At 35.9% G+C, this 22,129-nt stretch overlaps 1 protein-coding gene across 8 annotated transcripts in view; it reads right to left on the bottom strand.

Moving 5' to 3' along the window:
- Birc6 (baculoviral IAP repeat containing 6) overlaps positions 1-22,129 on the bottom strand; it is a 212,639-nt gene that overhangs the window by 173,194 nt on the left and 17,316 nt on the right. For all 8 annotated transcript variants that reach the window (XR_013088669.1, XM_076833780.1, XM_076833781.1 and 5 more), the window contains exons 2-5: positions 15,302-15,483; positions 12,404-12,541; positions 5,082-5,275; positions 810-921 (exon numbers count right to left, since the gene is read on the bottom strand). Coding sequence is in view for 7 of the 8 variants with exons in the window: in XM_076833780.1 (XP_076689895.1) it covers positions 810-921; positions 5,082-5,275; positions 12,404-12,541; positions 15,302-15,483 (626 nt within the window). In the remaining variant the exon portion in view is untranslated. The remainder of the gene's footprint in view (positions 1-809; positions 922-5,081; positions 5,276-12,403; positions 12,542-15,301; positions 15,484-22,129) is intronic.

Raw genomic sequence — 22,129 nt, 5'->3', positions numbered from 1 at the left:
GTACGCCATTCTATACCACTCAGCTGAAATACACTATTACTTGAAAGAAGCTAAAATAATTTTTCTTGCCTTCCCTCTACTTCAGTTCAGTGAAGATTTCTATAATGCCCCATCCTCATATCTTTCTATCATGCTAATCATTACACTGTACACCTCTCTTTTCCTGAATACAACTAACTGTTTTTCTTGACTAAATTGTTCCTCTATCAACACACACACACAAAAAAAAACTGCATATACACCCTTACAACACTGGAATAAATGCCTACATAACTTCTTAATCAACTGTTCAATAACTGTTGTACTGTACTATCAGCAATGCTGCCTCTATAATTATCTGGTATATGAATAATTTTTATCTCAAAATTTAAATTCCAAGAGCAACTGTGATTACCCTAAGCTTCTACTACTGTTATGAATGAAAGTCAAAATCTAAAAATAAAATACTTATCCAAAGAGAATATTTTCCAAAAAGCAAGTCCAGAAAATACTGCCAATTTGGTGCTTAAATTTTACATCAAATTTAAAAGAAAATACTTAAATATGAAGTAATTAAATTCTTAGTTACTTTTTAACAATAGATTTTTCCTTTTCATAAGCAATACAGAACACAGGAAATATTATTGCCAGTCAACATCATACAAAGGTTATACATCATAATCAAAACTCACATATATGTATATGTATACAAACAGGCACATATCTAGAATACACAAAATAAGTTTTTGACAAAATTACTAAAATGTTGATTATTTTACTGAAGATGACAATGGCATATGGAAAAAAATATTTTTGATAGTGTTTCTTACCTGATGATAAAATCCAGCTTGAGCCATGGGATCTGGTTGTGCCCACCTATAGCCTACATGAGGCCATGAGGTAAATGTCTCCCGTCTATTAGCTTCACTATACATCAATGATCTAAAAGTAAACATATATCATATAATTGAACTTAGGCATCAAAATATAGAGAAACTCCTATTTAACATGCAGAAACGTTTTTCAGAGTTCAACAAAAACTGGAAATGGTCTACTGAATAAATTTAAATTTTAAACTAAAAATGATCACTTTAGGACTTTCTCTTAAACAGAGTAGGGAAAAACAAAATCTGATCAGTGGGTATTGCTGTTAAATGATTCCACAGGTAGACTAAATTAACCAATTTTGAGCAATTAGCAAGCAGAAAACAGAAAATGTGAAAATGAAAAGGCAGAAAGCCCCATGCTTTCAACACATGCCAAGTTTTGCATAATTGAATAAAACTGCAACCAAAGTAATAATTTTTTTCCTCAAATATACTGAGGAAGTGTTATTTTATTTTGATTTGCTTTTCATTTGTTTGTTATTGTTGTTGTTGTTGTTTTAATTTTAGATGGACACAATACCTTCACTTATTTGGGGTTGGGGGGTACCAGGGATTGAACTCAGGTGCACTCAACACTGAAGCACATCCATAGCCCTGTTTTGTATTTTATTTAGAGATAGGGTCTCACTGAGTTGCTTAACACCTTGCTTTTGCTGAGGCTGGGTTTGAACTCATGATCCTCCTGCCTCAGCCTCCCAAGCCGCTAGGATTATAGGCATGCAGCACTGAGTCTAGCCAATACCTTTATTTTTATTCCTTTATGTTTATGTGGTGCTAAGGATAAAACCCAATGCCTCACACATGCTAGCCCTAGCCACAACCCTAGCCCCTTTGTTTTTGTAAGTAGAAAGCAATTTTCTGTTCTTTGACCATAGAAATCCTTTCCCAGGAAAAACAGTACTCTCCAGGGATTTATCAAAAAATTGAATCCTCACAGGTTTTCATATTAAAATATACTAGCGTACTTGGAACTAAACTATAACTTAAAAGCACAAGAGTATTTTTTTAATAGTTTGACTTTTTAAAGTCAAGTCCAAAGGGATTCAAGTAAGAAATTACTGATAAGAACAAGTTACTCTTCCTAACACAAACTTGTAACTGATAACAGCAAGGGGGAAAAAAGGACAAAGAGGTAAAAGTCATCAAAAAGAGACCAGATACATAGTTCTCTTAAATTCTTCCCTCAAATTAATAAGTACACAATTTTCTATAATATTACTAGCAAGTTTATATTTACACATAATTGTATTCTGGATTTAAAAAGGGTAGAAGAATGGGCTGGGGCTGTGGCTCCGCACTTGCCTAGCATGTGTGAGCCCCTGAGTTCAATTCTCAGTACCACGTATAAATAAATAAAATAAAGGTTCATCAACAACTTAAAAAAAAATTTTTTAAAAGGTAGAAGGAGGTCTTAATGGTTCAGGGTTTGTCAAACATGCACAAGGCCCTGGGTTTAATCCATTATTTAAAAAAAAAAAAATCTTATGGGTTAGAAAACCATTTTCATTCACAGGTTACAAATCTTCAGAATTGCTCCTAGAACACAAAACCAGTCTCATTTACTTATACTACCACTAGACTCTAACTCAACCTTCAACAGACCCAAGTTCACCCAAGTCCTCATAATGGTGCATACCTATAATTCCAGAGACTCGGGAGGCTAAAGCAGGAGGGTCACATGTTCATAGCCAGCCTCAGCAATTTACTGTGGCCCTAAGCAAATAAGTGAGACGCTGCTCAAAATAAAAATAGGAAGGGTTAGGGATGTAGCTCGTTAGTTAAGTGCCACTGGATTCAATCCTTGGTAGCAAAAAAAAAAAAAAAAAAAAAAATAAGTCCTCATAAGATTCTGCATTTTTTTAACTCTTTTGGGTTTTTTTGGACCTACTATATTTATTTTTATGTGGTGCTGAGGATTGAACTCAGTGCCTCATGTGTGCGAGGCAAGCCCCAGCCCCCTGCAATTCATTTTTAACGGAACAAACACTACATTAAATTAGTATTCGGAGCTGGACACTGTGGCGCATGCCTATAATCCCAGTGGTTCGGGAGACTGAGGCAGGGGGATCATGAGTTCATAGCCAGCCTCAGCAAAAAGCGAGGCGCTAAGCAACTCAGTAAGACCCTATCTATAAATAAAACACACACACAAAAAAAAGTCTAGGAATGTGGCTCAGTGGTTGAATGCCCCTAAGTTCAATCCTCGGTACCCCCCAAAAAAATTAGTACTCGGGACATTTTAACATTCCCAAAAACAATGAAAATCCTATCTGATGAATGCATTTCCCAAAATATGACATTTATCACAGCTTCAACTGATTTCTTTAAAAAGAAACCCTGCAACTATTTGCAAAGAAAATAGTTCTGCAGGGATGCATGTTTTATGATGTCACTATAGGCATTGCTCTTAGATAAGAAAAGCTTGTTCAAATTATGTATTTTTTTCTTTCTCCCATTTCCAAACATATTCTAAAGCATATTTCATGGACAGTTATATCAATTATCACCTGAAACTCAATTTAAAAGCAACAATCTCTATATTTTGTCCAAAAAGATAGAGACGGCAATATTCCTCTAGAATATAATATTCTTCTCGATAGTTAATGTAATTAGTGAGTCATTTATGTAATAAAACCACTTAACAAACACAAATAGGAAAACTAAGCAAAGTAACAGTTTTCCAAAAGATAAACTATTAAATGTTGCCACACTTTAAATAAAGGTATTATGTCCATCTACAACTAAAAAAAAAATTATTTTTTAATTTTTTAAAGTGAATTCATTTAATAGTGCCTTTGGTAACATCAGCATGAATTACTTCACAAAAATGCATATAAGGGCTGGAGTTGTGGCTCAGTGGCAAAGAGCTTGCCTAGCATGTGTGAGGCTCTGGGTTCAATCCTTAGCACTGCATGGAAAAAAAAACAAAATTAAGGTGTTATCCATCTACAACTACAAAAATAATATTTTTAAATGCCTAGACAGTTTCAAATCCCATTCAATGGAAATGTGCACATGTAAAATGCTACATGAAAAAGCAGATGTGAACATCTATCTAATGAAAATCGTTACATTTTAGCCAGGCATGGTGGCAGACACCTGTAATCCCAGCAGTCGGAAGGCTGAGACAATAGGAAGGCAAGTTCAAAGCCAACCTCAGCAAGGCGAGGCAGTAAGCAATTCAGTGAGACTCTGTCTCCAAAATACAAAAAAAGGGGACTAGGGATGTGGTTTAGTGGTTGAGTGCCCCCGAGTTCAATTCCTGGCACACACACAGAAAAAAACCTGTTACATTTTATACTACAGTAAAGCATATCTGAACTTTAGTACCTACTAGGGATTGAATCCAGGGCACTTTACCACTTTAGGCTATATATCTATCACTTGTCCCCCACACCTCCTTTTTTTCCTTTTATTTCTCCCTTTTCTTTTCTTTTTTTTCCTCTCTTTCTTTTTGTTTGAGACAGGGTCTTGCTAAGTTGGTAAGGCGAGCCTCAAATATGTGCTACTATTCCCTAAGCCTCCCAAGAAGCTGGGATTATATCTCACTGCTACTCTGCTCAGTTAAAACTTTAGTACTTTTAACAGAATCTGACAGATATCATTTCAAATAGCACATCATTTAAGTTGTTAAAGAAATGCTCTTTCTTTCATTTTACACAAAACAGATCCTCAATAAATCTCCTGAAGAAAATGATCACTGAGCTATGATTTTTACAATACTGTTTGAATCCAGGAAAGGACAGATATTAATTCTTCATTGTTTTTCTTTAGAAAATAATAGCTAACAACATTTTGGTTTTAATCAGTTTTTAAATTTGTTAGAATTTAAAAATTATCTCAAAGGGCACAATATTTTATCAATAGCAAAGTAATTCTTACATTTTGAATAGTTACGATGACTTTGTTTATATGAATCAAGTTTTCAAAATATTTTTTAAGTTTTTTTATCATAATCATATTTGATAGTAATTTTTTTAATTTTTTTTTTTAAGAGAGAGAGAGAGAGAATTTTTTAATATTTATTTCTTTCAGTTATTGGCGGACACAACATCTTTGTTTGTATGTGGTGCTGAGGATCGAACCCGGGCCTCACGCATGCCAGGCGAACGCGCTACCGCTCAAGCCACACCCCCAGCCCCTGATAGTAATTTTTAGTTAATCCAAAAACTAAAAATTCAATCCATCACCTCTCTTTGTAAGCAAAACTCATACCTGTCTACAGAACGGCCTGGCCCCACTCCAAGTTCTGGACGTGCACTAGGTAAGAGGTAAGACAATCTGTCCATCACTGAGGACGCCACAGGTAAGGCAGCAACATTTTGATTTATTTTCTTGAGTTCATTTACAATGGCACTGGCAATGGACTTCAACACATGATGAGGAAGATGAAATGTAACTGTGGCCCACTGAAAGAAAATAAGCAAAGGAAACATACTCAACAATTTAACCAAAAATCACGACTTAACCTAATTCTTTATTTGATAAGATTATCAACCTCAAATAGGTTTACTGCATTAGTTTATTATTGACAGAAGGAGCTTACTGTTATGTTTTTAAAAAAAAAAAAACTCTTATTGAAACAAGTCAAACACGAAAGCAAACTGTCCACAACAGATGAAAAATTAAAAAAATGTTGTACTCCAGAATACAGCAGTTAAGAAGGAAGTTCTGCCATTGGTGACAACATGGAGAAACCAAGAGGACATTATGCTAAGTGCAATAAGCCAGGCACAGAAACATAAATACTGCATGATCTCAAATGCAGAACCCAAAACAGTTTAACTCCTAGAAGCAGAGAGTAGATGGGTAGTTACCAGAAGCTGAGGTGGGTGTATGGAGATGTTGGTCAAAGGGTACAAAGTGTCAAAGAATAAATTTCGGTGACATTAGAACATGATGAGCTCAAATAATAATGTATATTTCAAAAACTGCTAGAAGAGCAGTTTGAACATTCTCACCAAAAAGGAATGATAAATGGTAAGATAGTGTCAATTAGTTCCATTTAATCTTTTCATAATGTATGCATATATCAAAATATCATACCATATCTCATAAATATATATAATTATTTATCAATTTAAATTATTTTTAATTTTTTAAAAATTTTAATAAAACCTCAACTAATTACCCTGAAAAAGATGGTTTAAAACTGAATGGTAGCAATCTTCTTTTATATCCTACCACAATTAAAATGGTACTAAAAGCATCTGTCATTTTCCATATTCACCTTGTATAAACATAACATTAAAGAACAAATTACACACTCAGATATATCCATTCATAAGAATATTTTTGAACAATTACTATTACTGGTGTACATGAGTATTCAGCCCAGCTTAGCAAATGCTTTTGGGTTGTTTTTTTTCCTCTTTTTTGTTTTTTGGAGGTGGTACTGGGGATTGAACCCAGAGCTTTACGCATGCAAGGCAAGCACTCTACCAAGTGAGCTATATCCCTAGCCCATGCATATGTTTTTGTTGCTGTCATCATCATAATCCAGTGCAGTAGCTAAAGGCATAGGCTTTGAAGTCACAGACTTGAATTTTCAGCCCAAATTCACTAAAAACAATATACAATAAATGTCTATCCCAATTATTTATTTATTTTTTAAACATTTTTTGTTTTTGTTTTTTGGAAGTAGTTGGAAACAATACCTTTATTTTATTTATTTATTTTTATGTGGTGCTGAGGATCAAACCCAGGGTCTCACATGTGCTAGACCAGAGCTCTACCACTGGGCCATCACCCCAGCCCAATTATTTAATATTGTTTTGTTGTTGTTGTTGATGGACCTGTATTCATTTATTTACATGCGGTTCTGAGAATCAAACCCAGTGACTCTCACATGCTAGGCAAGCACTCTCCCTCTGAGCCACAACCTCAGCCCCCAATTATTTAATATTCTAATAACTAAAGAAGTCACATAGCTAGAAAAAAAAGTAAAAGAAAAAAACTGGACTAAAAAAAGCTAAATATGAGACTAGGAATATAGCTCAGTTGATAGAACACTTGCCTTGTATGCACAAGGCCATGGATTCAATCCCCAGTACTACAATAAATAGTTAGACTTATCTTTTTTATTATTTTTTAAAGCTAAATATTTCTCTCCCAAAGAAATAAGTCTATAAAGTAATTTCATCTTTACATCTTGTGCTTAGATAAGTTGGAATGGTCTGCACTCTGTGTAGTATACTCTAGGCAGTCTAGCAAATTATTATTTACACCTTTGTAACTGGAAAAACTTATGACCAAAAATATGACTTGAACTGCCACAAAATAATAAAAAAAATAAGAACATTTCACCAGATTTCTATATCTAGCCTGTTCATAGATACAAAGCCTCTTCATCGAAAGGTAGGCTGCCTTCCTTTGAAAAGGGGTACTATGATAATACCCCAACTATATAATATAAATGATACTCTGAGTTTTTGCCAAAGAGACTTGTGGTCATTCACCACAAGTGACTGTACTAGAGAAAAAGTCTTTCAGGCATTACAAAAACGTGGCTCTGAACTGACCTAAAACATGATGTGTTCATCAAACTAAAGACTTACACAACAATTTTATGATTAACAGTTAGGCACAAAGCTGTCTCAGAGAACTATAAGTCTACAAAACCACACTGTAGTTAGTTCTATAGTTCCTGAATGCTTAATTGGAAGATCTAGAGAAAAAGCAACTGGAAAAATCTGCACATTAGCTCTTTGCTCCACTCTAAGGACCATTAAAGTAGGAAAGGTCAAGAAGCCATCACTAGAATTATCCTTCTCCACTAGGATATGCCACAGCATTACCATATTCCTATGAAAATTTCTGAGATTAATGTGTCTATAAGAGACTTGAAAGATAATGATGGTGATCACCCAGTCTCATCTCCATCTAACTAGCCTGTTTTGCCTATGCAGAATGTAAATAGAGTTTAGAGAATGACCCTGGATTGTAAACTATCAGGTGGCAAAGTCAAATGCAGGTGCTGTCCCAGATGAGGCATTTTTATTGAAGCAAATCAACAAATTTCCTAGATTCTGGTAGGCAGTTATACTTCTATCAAATATTTTTCTATACTGATATTAAGGACTTACCCAAAAAGTCTGCTTTTACCTGGCAGGAATAACAATAGATCTTCATAATCTTAACCCCAGGACTCTATCTCATGTTCTTTACCATACCCATAATGTAATCTGCAGAAATTCTAATCATCCTAACATCTTGCAGATCACTTACACTGGTGGTGATAAGGAGAAAGTTAACTAGAAATTTATGTTTTAGTAAGATACTTGCAGAGAAGATCAATAGTTTCCAGAAAAAACTCACAGTCCTGCAACTGTGGTCAAGTTTACAGAGATTTAGTAGATTAAACATTTCAGTATATTCTCTCCAAGGTGAAAGACAACTTGCTACAGCTTATAAAACCACTCAGATAATAAAACACAGGATGCTTAGTAGGTTTAAGTCAATCTTGGAGCCAATATTTAGCCTATCAAAACTTGCTACACTGACCTTACACATCAAGCAGTACATAAGGTTGCTAATTTTAAGTGGGGAACAGTCAAGAAGTTCTGCAACAAGTCTACTTCATAGTTCAAGATGCTCTAACATTTTTACTTTAAGAGCAAATTAAATGACAATGACACTAAAAGCCTCTGTGGCAGGCTGGGGTTGTGGCTCAGTGGTAGAACACTTCCTACCACTTGTGAGACACTAGATTCAATCCTCAGCATCACATAAAAATGAATAAATAAAAAATAAAGACATTGTGTACATCTACAACTAAAAAAAAAAAATTTGAAAAAAAAGTCTCTGTGGCAAATTCTGTTGCTGTAAAGAGCCTCTGGCAACCTGAATTGGGACAATTCCAAAACTGAATGCTAGAGTCTTAAAGGAAAACTGTGCCCACTCATGGAAATAACTATATTGAGAAACAGTCCCTGGCTTCTTCCCAGATATACATTAATCCCATCATGAACTAGGTGATATCTGATATACCAAACCATAATTTTGGGCATGAGCAACAAGTTCTTTCATATGGTGTCATAAAGAGATCAGTCTTGAGAAAGTCTTAAAAAGGCACAAGTTGTATAAAAGCAAGTGGCTCAGACTTCTAGAATAACTACTACTACTGCATGTTTCCTCCTTGTTCCACATTGATAGCTTCATAGGGAACTCCTTATGATGAGATAATCTGAGGGGGAAACAACCTTGGCCCTGATTCACAGATGGTTTTGCACAATATGCTGGTATCATCCACGTGTAATGACTACAGAATTATTGCACCAATCAGAAGGAAAAAAGTAAATCTCACTGGATACAACTTCAACCCATTTGTTGAAGTTGGCCAGAAGTGAAGATCCTCAATGACTAACAGCTTATGTGTTGGCTGGATGGTAAGGCACTTAGAAATATCAGAAATAGAAGACTGTTAACAAGGACATCAAGGGTAAAAGTCTACAGACAAATTTCAACAATAAACAGTATGAAAATATTTGTGAAATATGAATGCTCTGCAAAAGGCACCAATAAGAGGAAATGATTATGTGTGTGTGTGTGTGTGTGTGTGTGTGTGTGTGTAATCTACACATCAGTTAGCCTTCTCCACAGCCAGTGCTATTCAATGGTCCTATACACAAAAGGCCATGGCAAAAGATGAAGGCCAGGTATGACAACATGAACTTCCTTTCACCAACACAAACCAAGAGAGCGGCATGACTTAGGGGGAACAGCCAGCTATCTAATAGCGGGGCACCTATACAGGAATCCTTCAGTCATATATTAGGCAGCAATTTCTCTTCATTGTAACAGATGTGCATTGTTGATAATGCATTCACCTGTTCTGCCCTCAACACTTCTGCCATTATATCACTGCAGGTGGAATGACTAACAGAATGTCTTATGCACCATAATGGTATTCCAGACAACTTTCCTTCTGACCAAGGAAAGCATTTCAAAGAAAACAAAACTGCAATAATGGACTATTGCCCATAAAACTTACTGATCTTATCACATACAGAAGGAGTTGGCCTGACAGAAAAGTGCAATATATGTACACAGCCTACTAACAACTCATTTTCAACACTAACTGGGAGAGACACCAGAAGTTTGAAGTTTCACGTCACTAGATGAAGTACACGCTTCAAATCAATAAAAAAAAAATCATAATATCGTTTCTCCCAGCATGATCCCTATTATACCTAAAAAAAAAACATTCAGATTTTCTTTCTTTCTTCCTAATATTTTTTTAGTTTTCAATGGACCTTTATTTTTTAATTAGATGCGGTGCTAAGAATTGAATCCAGTGCCTCACCACTGAGCCACAATCCTTACCCCTTTCTTTCTTTCTTAAGTTCTATAGGTCTTACTTTCTAAAGGAGGAATATTCTACCAGGGTTACAACAATGATTCCATTGAACTAGGTGTTGAAACTGCTATGAACAAGCAAAGAAGCATTTATTCTACTGGTCAAATAAAAGCTGGCTATTTCCCCTAAGACATACCCCTAGCCTGGTTTATCATGGTGAAATAAAGTTCACATCGTCATACCCTGTTTGACTGAAACACAAACAAGGGGATATTGGGTTGATTCTGACTAAAAGGCAAAGAGAACTTAGATAAAACCCAAGAGATTGTCTAGGATGCCTCAGAGTACTTCTGTGTTCAATGGTAAAAGTTTATGAAAAATTACAAAAACCTAAAAAACACAGCAACACTGAAGATTCAGATTGTTCAGGAATGACAATACTACACACATAAAAACATAATGGCGTTATATATAAGATCTTTTTGTTGTTAATTTAATCTTTAAGTAACTCAGTTTTGTTACCTAAATAGTAAGACCATAACTAAATTTTAGAAGTAGTTAATATCATCTAGGGGAGGGTAAAATATCTGTTGAAACTTTTTGTCTCATTTTTCTAGAATAGAGAATCTTCCCTTGTAACAAGGATCAATGCATCTTGTTATGAAAAAAAAAAAAAGTATGATCTTTCTGTGTGTATGTGCTGTTGTTGTTTTGTTTGTTTTGCTTTTGTTTTGTTTTTTGTGAGGCTGGGGATCAAACCCAGGGTTTTGTGCATGCGAGGCAAGCACTCTACCAACTAAGCTCATTTAGAAACTGTATATGGGGAAAAAATAAGAAATATAAACTATGTATGGAGACAGAGCAGACTGTGCCAATTATTAAATTGATGTCTCTCAGCTTCTCCTCTATCATATTGGGGCTGAGGCAAATATATTTCTTGTCAGTTTCTTGTCGACAAGAAAACAGAAAAGAAACTAGAAAGTGTGATGAAGGGAGAAAGACTTGTTCCTTGGTATTAGGAGTCATTATTATCACCAATGATTCAGGGAACAACCTGGTGGTAGGAGTTGATTCTTGGCAGTCTCACCATTTGTGTTTTGTTTTTTTAACATTCCCAAAAGGGGTCTCATAGAGTTCCCTTAAAGGTACTACCATCAGCTACCTAGCACCTCTCTTCAGAGACTGAGTCCCAATTCAACAAGGTCTTCCTCCGAGCACTTTCTCCACAGAAGTCTTAAGTCCAGATCCATGGAGTCTATTCTCTAAGCGTCTAGATTCTGATTATCCTAACCTCTTTCTCTTTGTTCTTCTATACAGAAATGTAAGCTGCTTCCTGTAGTTACCATCTCTGTGTTACTCAGGATGTCCTTTATACTTTACGGTTCTCAAAAACTGTAAATCAAATCCTCGCAAAAAAAAAAAAAAATTCTCTCTGCAGAAATTCATAGTACGGTTTCTGCTTTCCTAAACAAAACATTCCATTAATGGAGTATGGATTAATAAAATCAACCTCAAAATAAAATTCAATGCAAGGATTTTTAAAAAATCAGCCAGATGTGGTGGTACACACCTGTAATCCCAGCAAATTGAAAGGCTGAGACAGGAGGATTCCAAGTTCAAAGCCAGACCGGGCAATTTAGCAAGACCTTTTCTCAAAACCAAAAGTAATACAAGCATTCAGTGGTACAGAAACCTAGCATTCAATCCCCAGTACCACACACACACACACACACAAAAAAAAAAAAAAAAAAAAGAACAACAACAATGCAGATGATTTCAGGATTGGTATGCAAATACCCAAAATACAGTCTGAAGTGAAATAAAGCAAGGTATATTTTAATATTTAGTATAATTACAACCATACTTGAAAAAAGATTTAGCTTTGATCATTGGCCTTATATCCTTCAGTATGAAAGGCTTCTATATATTATATTTACAACTCAGAGAAGCCTTAGTAGGGCACAATAGCACACACCTGTAATTGCATCTACTCATGAGGATACAAATTTGAGGTCAGTGTGAAGAACACAGCAAAACCCTGTCTCTAACGAAAACTTTAAAAAGGGCTGGAGATTCGGGTTAAGGGCCCCTGGGTTTAATTCCCAGTACCCAAAAAAGAGAGAAATTTACAACAAGAACAGTTTCAGAAGAGAAGGGAAATGAAATGCAAAAGGATGGAGGTATTCATTCTATTATAATCCCAAACAAGGTAAAAAAAAAAATTTTTTTTGTTTCTTACCTTAGCAACTTTATGGTTTGCTGCAGTCTCATGAGATGTATTTTTTAAACCATCTTTGAGCTGTGTGATGAACAAATCATAACCCTCTGTACTGGAAACATCTACCTTTTCTAAACACGCTGATAAAAGTTGCTGTGCCTAAGTAAAAAAGATGATCATAAAAAATTAAACACAACAAAACAAAGTTAAATTCAAATCCTCAATCAGATATTTTGATTTGTGATGGTTATGACAGGTACTATAAAAAACTTACCTACTTTTAATTCTATTATACAAACCTAAATTATTATATAATAGTTTAAAGGGCTTTTTATTCAGAATAATAGCATTTGGTAAAGTTTCAATACACATTATTACAAACCAAATCAAGAAAGAAAAATGAACAAGCTGAAACCATGAGCAAAAATCAAACAGGTAAAATTTTAAAGAGATACACAAAGTTCTCCAATGAGCTTTAAATACCGAAAACTATAAAAGTTATTCAGCAAGTAATAAGAAATATTACTCACATCTTCAATATGAACCATTTAATCGAACTATATGGCTGATTTAAGAAAAAGAATACCCATACCAATCATACCAAACCCTATATTTCGGGGAAGATAGTGACAAATTACTGTAATGCAGTGAATGATGCCTAGAATGGTGGAATGTCTACAATGAATATTATGTGAACAATGGGCTTGCAATTGCACGCCTCTAATCCCAGCTGCGTAAGAGGCTAGGCAGGAATAGAGTTCAAAGCCAGCCTCAGCAATGATGAGGTACTAGGCAACACAGTGAGACGCTGTCTCTAAGTAAAATTCAAAATAGGGCTGAGGATGTGGCTCAGTGGTTGAGTGCTTCAGAGTTCGATCCCAGGTACACTTCTCGCCCCCCACAAAAAAAAAAAAAAAAGTAGAACCATTTGTCCAAAGATTTTAGACATGCCCCCAGTCTCAGATATTCTAGTAACAAAAGGATATCTGTTTTGAAAGTTAAACTTTCAGCAACATGCTTTCAATATTGACACTGCTGTATGACATAACTGTGAAATGTAAGTGAATACATTTTAGCATTTAAAAGAAATGCTAAATCATGCTAAAAATGCTAAAACTTTTATTTTTCTAAACCAAAGAAAAAATGCAAATAGAAACAAGTATACTATGCTTAAAATTCACACATCAATGTTTCTGCATCCTAAAAACAGGAAGTATATCATAATAATTTTATAAACTAATCATATCTATCAACTACAAAATAATTAATAACCTACACTGAGCATAAATATAATTTCTCACTTTATTATGAATACAGCATTATCATCATTTACATTCTATTTAAGATGATTCAAAATCCAATTATTTTGAAAAATGCTTTCAAATTACATTATGCAAATAGCAACCCACACAAAGAACAAAATTAAGTTGGGATAAACTTAAAAATTAAGTAATATGCCAGGCACAGTGGTGCATGCCTATAATCTCAGCTCTTAGGAGGCTAAGGCAGAAGTTCTGATCGCCACTTCAAGGCAGTTTGGGAAACTCAGAAAGACCCCATCTCAAAATAAATTTTATTTTTAATGTTTTGGTAGTTGTAGGTGGACAGAATGCCTTATTTTATGTATTTATTTATTTATTTTTATGTGTTGAAGACTGAATTCAGTGCCTCACACATGCTAGGCAAGAACTCCACCACTGAGCTACAGCCTCAGCCCTCAAAATAATTTTTTTAAAAAGTGCTGCAGATGGCCAGGCACCATTGCACACGTCTTTAATCCCAGTGGCTCAGGAGGCTGAGGCAGGAAGATCATGAGTTCAAAGCCAGCCTCAGCAATGGTGAGGCACTAGGCAACTTAAGAGAGACCCTGTCTCTAAATAAAATACAAAAAAGGGCTGGGGATGTAACTCACTGCTTGAGTACCCCTGAGTTCAATCCCCAATAGACCCACCCCCACCCCACCCCCCAAAAAAAGTGCTGCAGATGTAGCTCAGTTGTTAAGGCTCTGGGTTCAACCTCCAGGGCCACACACACGGCACACACACAAAAAAAAAATAATAATAATAATAATAATAACAATAATGAAAATGTAGAACTATAGAAAAACACTTATGGATGCAATTTAAAACTGGGGTTATTAAGACATGATACATAGCAAAGATTACTGGTTTTTCAATATAGAATCCTCCCATTTTTAATATTAAAAAAGTTAGAGAAACCACCTCTTTCTCTAACTCCTCTCATGTTCACATAGCCACAATGGGCTGAATACAAAAAGAGTACAGGGCAGAGTAAGAAAGAAAACAAAAACAGATGAGAGAAAGAAAACAGAAAAGGGAAGACAGAAATAAAATGAGAAGAAATCTGCTCATGTGCTCTCTGGATTTGTGCTCTCCCTTTCCCTTGACTGAAAAATGAGACCTGAAGCAGTTGTCTATAACTCAGGAACTAACCTCAGTTTTCAAGTTACCAAAGCCGGCCCTACACTTAGCCCTAAACTGCTACTACAAATAATAATCATCAAGATGATTTAGCTTGTTTTGATTCACAGTTCACAACTAAAATAACATTTCAAAGAGTACTAATTAACTATAGTGAGGAAAGACAAATATTATTTAAAATGGTGATTGATAAGAATTCTTGTGCTCAACCACTGAGTCATACCCCCAGCTCTTTTTATATTTTATTTTGAGACAAGGTCTCACTAAGTTGATTTGGATCTCGCTCAGTTACTGAGTATGGCTTTGAACTCTCAATCCTCCGGCCTCAGTCTCCCAAGCTGCTGGGATTACTGGAATGTGCACAGCAATTGGTGGTTTTTAATATGGATACCTATATAACATCTTTGAAGGACAACTTAATTTCATTTAACATCTAATAGATTGGAAATCACATTAAGAGATACTTATTTCAACTTACCTCTGTAACGGGCAGTTCAAGTTGAACCACATCATCCTGCTTTGAAACTGGTGTTTGCAGAGCAGTGTCTAACAATAAGATTCCATTAAGGTCCTTCCTACAACCTACTGCATAATCATCCACAAATATAACTTTATCCACAGCAGAAATATACTGACATTTCACCTGTCCACCTGGTTTAGCTGCCAAAAGAACAAAAATTAAACACTTAAAATGTTAAAACCAATAGTCCATAAAAAATGCTTTTGTGGTAACTACATAGAATATATAATCCTGGACTAGAAAAAAATGCTCTAAAAGACATGACTGGGACAAATGATTAAAGTGGAATATGTACTAGAAAGTGTCAATGTGAAATTATAAATACTTAACAACTACATTGCTATTATGAAAAGAGAATATCACTGCTTTAAGAAATAAACACAGAAACAGTAGGATTAAACAGGCCTGATACATGCAAACAACTCTCAAAGAGAATAAAAGTAGTTATGTGTGTATATATGTGGGAAAGAAAAGTCAATGTGAAATATTTAGAACTGGTAGGAACTGGGTAAAGGATAAAGGGAAGATTTTTGTACCATATTATTCTTGCAATTTTCCTCTAAGTTGAATTATTTCAAAATTCAATTGTTCAAAACAAAATTTTTTTAAATTAGCTATTTTCTGTTATTTCTGCAAAGTTCAATAAACATAAAGTCATCATAGACTTTATGCTTACTAGAAAATTACCTCCAAAGTTCTTGAGAGCTTTATTATCTGAGATTACATTATGAAAAGTATTTTTTTCACAACCTAAATTATGAGAATTAGAAAAGCCCCTGATTCAACTACCACTGAGAAAACAGAAACCTACCACTGAGGATCAATGCTGACTAAAATTCTGAGTTAACACCAGAGAAGTACTTTAATGGAAAGCCACCGAGCACACCATAAAATTTCATAACAAGAATTTCAAATCTTACAAAATACTAAGCATTAGAAGCTTCAAATGGAATTTTAAAGTTATGAAAAAAGATAACATTCATTTTACATTTAAGTCTATAAAAACATTTACAAGACCAATGTTATCTTTATTCTATAAATACAGAGTGTCAATAAGGGCACTTTTTTAATATATATTTTTTACTTGTAGACAGACACAATACCTTTATATTAGTTATTTTTTTTTATGTGGTGCTGAAGATCCAACTCAGTGCTTCACAAGTGGTAGGAAGTGCTCTACCACTGAGCCACAACCCCAGGCCTATAAGGGGACTTTTTGGGTATGGGGGAAAATACTGGGTATTGAACCCAGGGGTGTTTAACCACTGAGCAACATCCCCCAGCCCTTTTATTATATTTTATTAGAGGCAGGGTCTCATTGAGTAGCTAAGAGCCTCACTAAATTGCTGATATGGGCTTTGAACTCACGATCCTCCTGCCTCAGCCTCCAGAGTTGCTGGGATTACAGGCATGCACTACCATGTCAGGCTTAAGGGGACTTAAGACTGACCAACTACAAAATTTTATTACATTAGCTAAGAAACTTCTTAGTGGGTAAGCAATCCCACTGCTAACATACCTGATTCTAAACTCCCACCACAATGCTGCAGAACATGCCTGTTACTAGTCCTGCCACTGCCTAATGATTGAAAAAAAAAAAAAAAAAAAGCAGAAAACTGTAAATAAATCAGGGGCCTATTCATCAATATGTAAAATAGTCATTAACATAATATAATCAACCAATATTAGAACTGGGCTTCATAATCCCAGATTATTATATATCTCTTAAACTTACCTGGGCATCTTGAAAGTATTACAAAATTGATCAGCAACTAATTTATGATCTACATAAAACAAAAAAATTTCATAAAATTTCTATATCTATCTAAGTACCAGGTCTGGAAATTTGAAATACACACTAACATACAGAAAAAATAATAACTGGCCAGGCAAGGTCCCAGCAACTCAGTAGACTGAGGCAAGAGGATCACAAGTTCGAGCTCAGCCTCAGCAACTTAGTGAAGCCCTAAGCAACTTAGCAAGACTCTTGTCTCAAAATAAAAACAAAAAGGCGTGGGTAAGTAACTCAGTAGTATAAATGTAGCTCAATGGAAAAGTGCTCCTGGGTTCAGTCCCCAGTACCAAAAGAAAAGAAAAATATTATCTATAATATAGTAAATAGGAATATAAGCTGGCAATTCCGGTCTCAAGGTAAAACCATAAAAAACAATACAAATTGAAGGAACTCATGTGGAAAAACTTATAAAATAGTTGTAGAAATCAATAACTATAAATTATTTTAAACTCTAACTGCTTTAATGTTTAAGATATGTAATTAGTTAAACTTTAAAAATCACAAATCATTAATTTTCCCAGGTAAGTATATAATGGTACAATTCCCAGGGTTTTCAAATGGGTTTCCATACAACCATGGGATTCCGTGATGTTATTAGATTCCTAAAGAGAACATGAAAGAAGTTTAACAGTGTGTGTGTGTGTGTGTGTGTGTGTGTGTGTGTTTTAACTTCTTGCCCTATGCAACACTAGCACTCAAAATGATGGACAGTGATCAAACAGTCTTGTCAGCAATTTCTTCAGAGGATTTTCCAGGCCCATATAGTAGCATGCACAGAAACACATTCATTGGTTGAGTCCATTTTCAGTTTCTGAACACTGAGTTAGGGAAGACCGTTCATAAATAGTATGAATGCCACACTGCTCAGAAGGGGAAAAGGGTAGGCTGATTCCAGGCATACTCGCCCAAGGATTACCTTATTATATTTGCAAATATCTTATTTCCAAATAAGGTCACATTCCCAGGTTCTCCATGGACATGAATTTTCAGGGAAGATTATTCAATCTACTGTCCCTTTCTCTGTATCTTTTACTCAACCTGAGAACTTCAATACTTGTCACTGTATCTAAAGCAGCGCTTAGAGTGAAGTTCATACAAATTAAAAGTTTATATTGTGGTGTTCAGAAATTGAAAATGAACTCAATAATCTAAGCTTCCTACTAAAAAACTAGAGAAAGAACCCAGGTGTGGTGGCATACCTATAATCTTAGTAACTCTGGATGCTGAGGCAGGAGGAATCCAAGGTTTGAGGCCAGCCTCAACTATTTAGCAAGACCCTGTCCAAAATTTTTAAAAGGGTGATGTAGTTCAATGGTGGAATACTCCTAGGTTTAATTCCCAGTACAGGGGTGGGGAGAGGGTACCCTACAGAAAGAACAAAATAACCCAAAACAACCAGAAGAAATAATGAAGTGAAATTAAAAATTGAAAAAAAGGGTTCAGGATGTAGCTCAGCAATAGAGCACTTGATTAACACGTGAAAGGCCTTGGGTTCAATCCTGTTGTGGTTTAGGTGTGGCATCCCACATGTGAGAAAATGCAAGGAAATTTGGTGCTGAAATGATTGGGTTGTAGGAGTCTTAACCCAATTAGGGTATTAATCCCCTGATAGGGATTAACTGAGTGATGACTGAAATAGTAGGTCGAGGTTGAAAGAGGTGGAAATTGGGGTGTAGCTTTGGGGTATCTACTTGTATCTGGCAATTGGAGACCTCTCTGCTTCATGTAAGCTGCTTTCCTCTGCCACACACTCTGCCATGATGCTTAGCCTCACCTCAAGCCCAAAGGAATGGAACCTACTGTCCATGTAGTGAGACCTCTGAAATTGTGAGCCCCCAAACAAACTTTTCCTCCTCTAAAGTTGTTCTGGTTGGATCTTTTAGTCACAGCAGTGAAAAAGCTGACTAAAACAAATCCCCAGTATAGAGAAAAGACAAAGGCAAAAACAAACTGAAACCTGGTGAGGTTGGGTAACTAGGCCAAGATCAAAAGGTCACAAATAAGGACCACAACTATTTATTCCAAACTCCAGGGCCTAGGGCCCTATCCCAACTGGAGCATCATCTGATGCTTTAACTTGCTGCTTACCAACAAGTGAAAACTCTGGCTCACATCCTAGGCCAGCTGAGGCACTGGGGCTACTGCTCATCAGATTCTGCCCTGTCCTTAGAAGCCTTGCTATTAACTGCTGGGTTCTGAGACAGGGAAGGTTCACTTGAGATACTTGGATATTTAAAACCCAGAAGGAAATACAATTCAAAACTACAATGAGATACAACTTCTCACCCATTAAAAAGGCTATTATAAAATAAAGAAGGAAATGGGGGGAAGGAAAGGAAAGAGAAGCAAGGGAGGAATGAAAAAAAAAGGAATACAGAAAATGAATACAAGCAAACAAGCAGTTCATTGAAAGTATCAATAAAACTGACAAAAATCTAGCAAGACTGATTTAAAAAAGGCAATACAAATTACTAATATCAGGAATGAAAGAGAAGATACAGTAAAGATTATGTAGATATTAGCTGATAAAAAAATCTATAAAGCCAAGAGCAGTGGCACATGCCTGTAATCCCAGCAGCTAGGGACTCTGAGGCAGGATGATTCAGCGAGGCCCTAAGCAACTCAGTGAGACCCTGTCACTCAATAAATTTCAAAAAAGGGCTGGGAGTGCGTCTCAGTGGTTAAGTGACCCTGAATTCAAACCTTCATCCCCAAAACAACAAAAAAAAAATACTGCTGGCCCTCAATATGGATCAGTCTGCATCAGTAGACTGACCAACTGCAGATCAAAAATAAAGGGGGAAGGGTGGGGCTGTGGCTCAGCAGTAGAGCACTCACCTTGCACCAGCTAGGCACTGGGTTGGATCCTCAGCACCACATAAAAATAAATAATATAAAGGTATTATGTCCAACTACAACTAAAAAAAACTTTTTTTTTAAACAAACAAAATAAAAAAATAAAGGGGGAGTTACTTCTGAGGGTGCATGCCTATAAACCCAGCTACTGAGGAGACTGAGGGAGGAGTATCTTAAGTTCAAAGTCAGCTAGAGCAACTTAATGAGATCCTGTCTAAAAAATAAAATAAAAAGGCTGGAGGTCCAGTGCAGTAGCACATGCCTGTAATCCCAGCAACTCAGGAGGTGAGTAGGAGATCGAAAGCTCAAGGCCACCTTGGGCAATTTAGGAAGAAGCTGTCTTAGGGACTCAAAAAGAGCTGGGACTTGGGATATGGTTCAGTGGTTAAGTGCCCCTGAGTTCAATCACCAGTCATAGAGAGAGAGAGAGAGAGAGAGAGAGAGAGAGAGATAAGAAGGGTTGTGGATGTAGCTCAGTGGTAAAGCACCCCTAGGTTCAATCTCCATTACCTCAAAAACTAAATAAATAATGTTGGACAAGTCATATTACATGATTTTGTGACTTACCAAAAAAGCTATACTACCACAAGAAGTATGGTACTAGCACAGACATAGCACAATGAATAGAATAGAATTCAGAGACAGAACTTCACAAACATACCATCTGATTTTTTTTTGGGGGGGGGGGCTATTTTATTTAGAGACAGGGTCTCGATGAGTTGCTTAGGCTCTCACTAAATTGCTGAGGCTGACTTTGAATCTGCAATCCTCCTGCCTCAGCCTCCTGAGCCGCTGAGATATAGGCATGTGCCACCACACCCAGCAAAATTTACCATTTTAACCATTTATGTGTAGTATTCAATAGCATTAAGTACATTCACAATGTTGTATAAACATCTTTACCATCCATCTACAGAAGTGGATCCCTTTCCTTCAGCCCCTGGCAACCCTGAATGTGTTTTCTATGAATTTGACTATTCCAAGTACCTTATATGAATCATCATACAGTATATCATACAGTATGTTTCCTTTTGTGACTGCCTTATTTCATCTAGCATAATGTCTTCAAGGTTCATCCATAGTACAGCATGTGTCAGAATTCCATTCATTTTAACAATTTACACATCAGTGGATACTTAGGTTGCTTCCACCTTTTGTCTATTTAGAATACTGCTGCTTCAGTGAGCAGTGGCACACACCTATAATCCCAGTAGCTCAGTAGGCTAAGACAAGAGGATCTTGAGTTCAAAGTCGGCCTCAACAACCTAGGGAGGTACTAAGCAACTCAGTGAGACCCTTTCTCTAAATAAAATATAAAATAGGGCTGGGAATATGGCTCAGTGGTTAAGCACCCCTGAGTTCAATCCCTGACACCCCCCCCCAAAAAAAAAGAAAGGAAAAATAAATACACACACACACACACACACACACACACACACACATATATGTTGTGGATGGACACAATACCTTTATTTTGTTTATTTATTTTTATGTGGTGCTGAGGATCGAACCCAGTGCCTCTCATATGTAAGGCAAGTGCTCTAGGTAAGTGCTCTATCAATGAGCCACAAACCTAGCCCCTTATTTTTTTGAGACAGAGTCTGCTAAATTGCCAAGACTGGCCTCAAACTTGTGATCCTCCTTCTTCATCTTCCTGAGTGGCAGGAAATTACTTGTTTGATCACTATATTTGTTTTCCATAATAGCTACACCATTTTAAATATACTCCCACCAGCAGTGCACGAGAATTCTAATTTCTTCATGTTCTCATCAACACTTGTTATTCTGTTTTTTTGTTTTGTTTTGTTTTGTTTAATAGTAGCCACCCCAATGAGTGTAAAATAGTACCTTATTGTGGGGCCAGGGATATAACTCCGTGGTAGAGTGCTTGCCTAGCATGCATGAGGCACTGGATTTGATCCTCAAGATCACATAAAAACAAATAAATAAAATAAAGGTATTGTGCCCATTAAAAAAAAAATAAAAACAAACTTTTTTTTAAATAGTACCTTATTGTGATTTGGGTTGCATTTTGCTAACGATTAGTGACATTGAGCTTCTTTTCATATGCTTCTTAGGCATCTTCTTTGGAGAAATGTCTATTCAAGTGCTTTCCCCATTTTTTACTTTTTTTT

The sequence above is a fragment of the Callospermophilus lateralis genome, chromosome 14 (assembly GCF_048772815.1).
Source record: "Callospermophilus lateralis isolate mCalLat2 chromosome 14, mCalLat2.hap1, whole genome shotgun sequence".
NCBI classification, from domain to species: domain Eukaryota; kingdom Metazoa; phylum Chordata; class Mammalia; order Rodentia; family Sciuridae; genus Callospermophilus; species Callospermophilus lateralis.
Note: the sequence above shows the minus strand (reverse complement) of the source record. Positions and strands in the feature narration are given on the sequence as shown.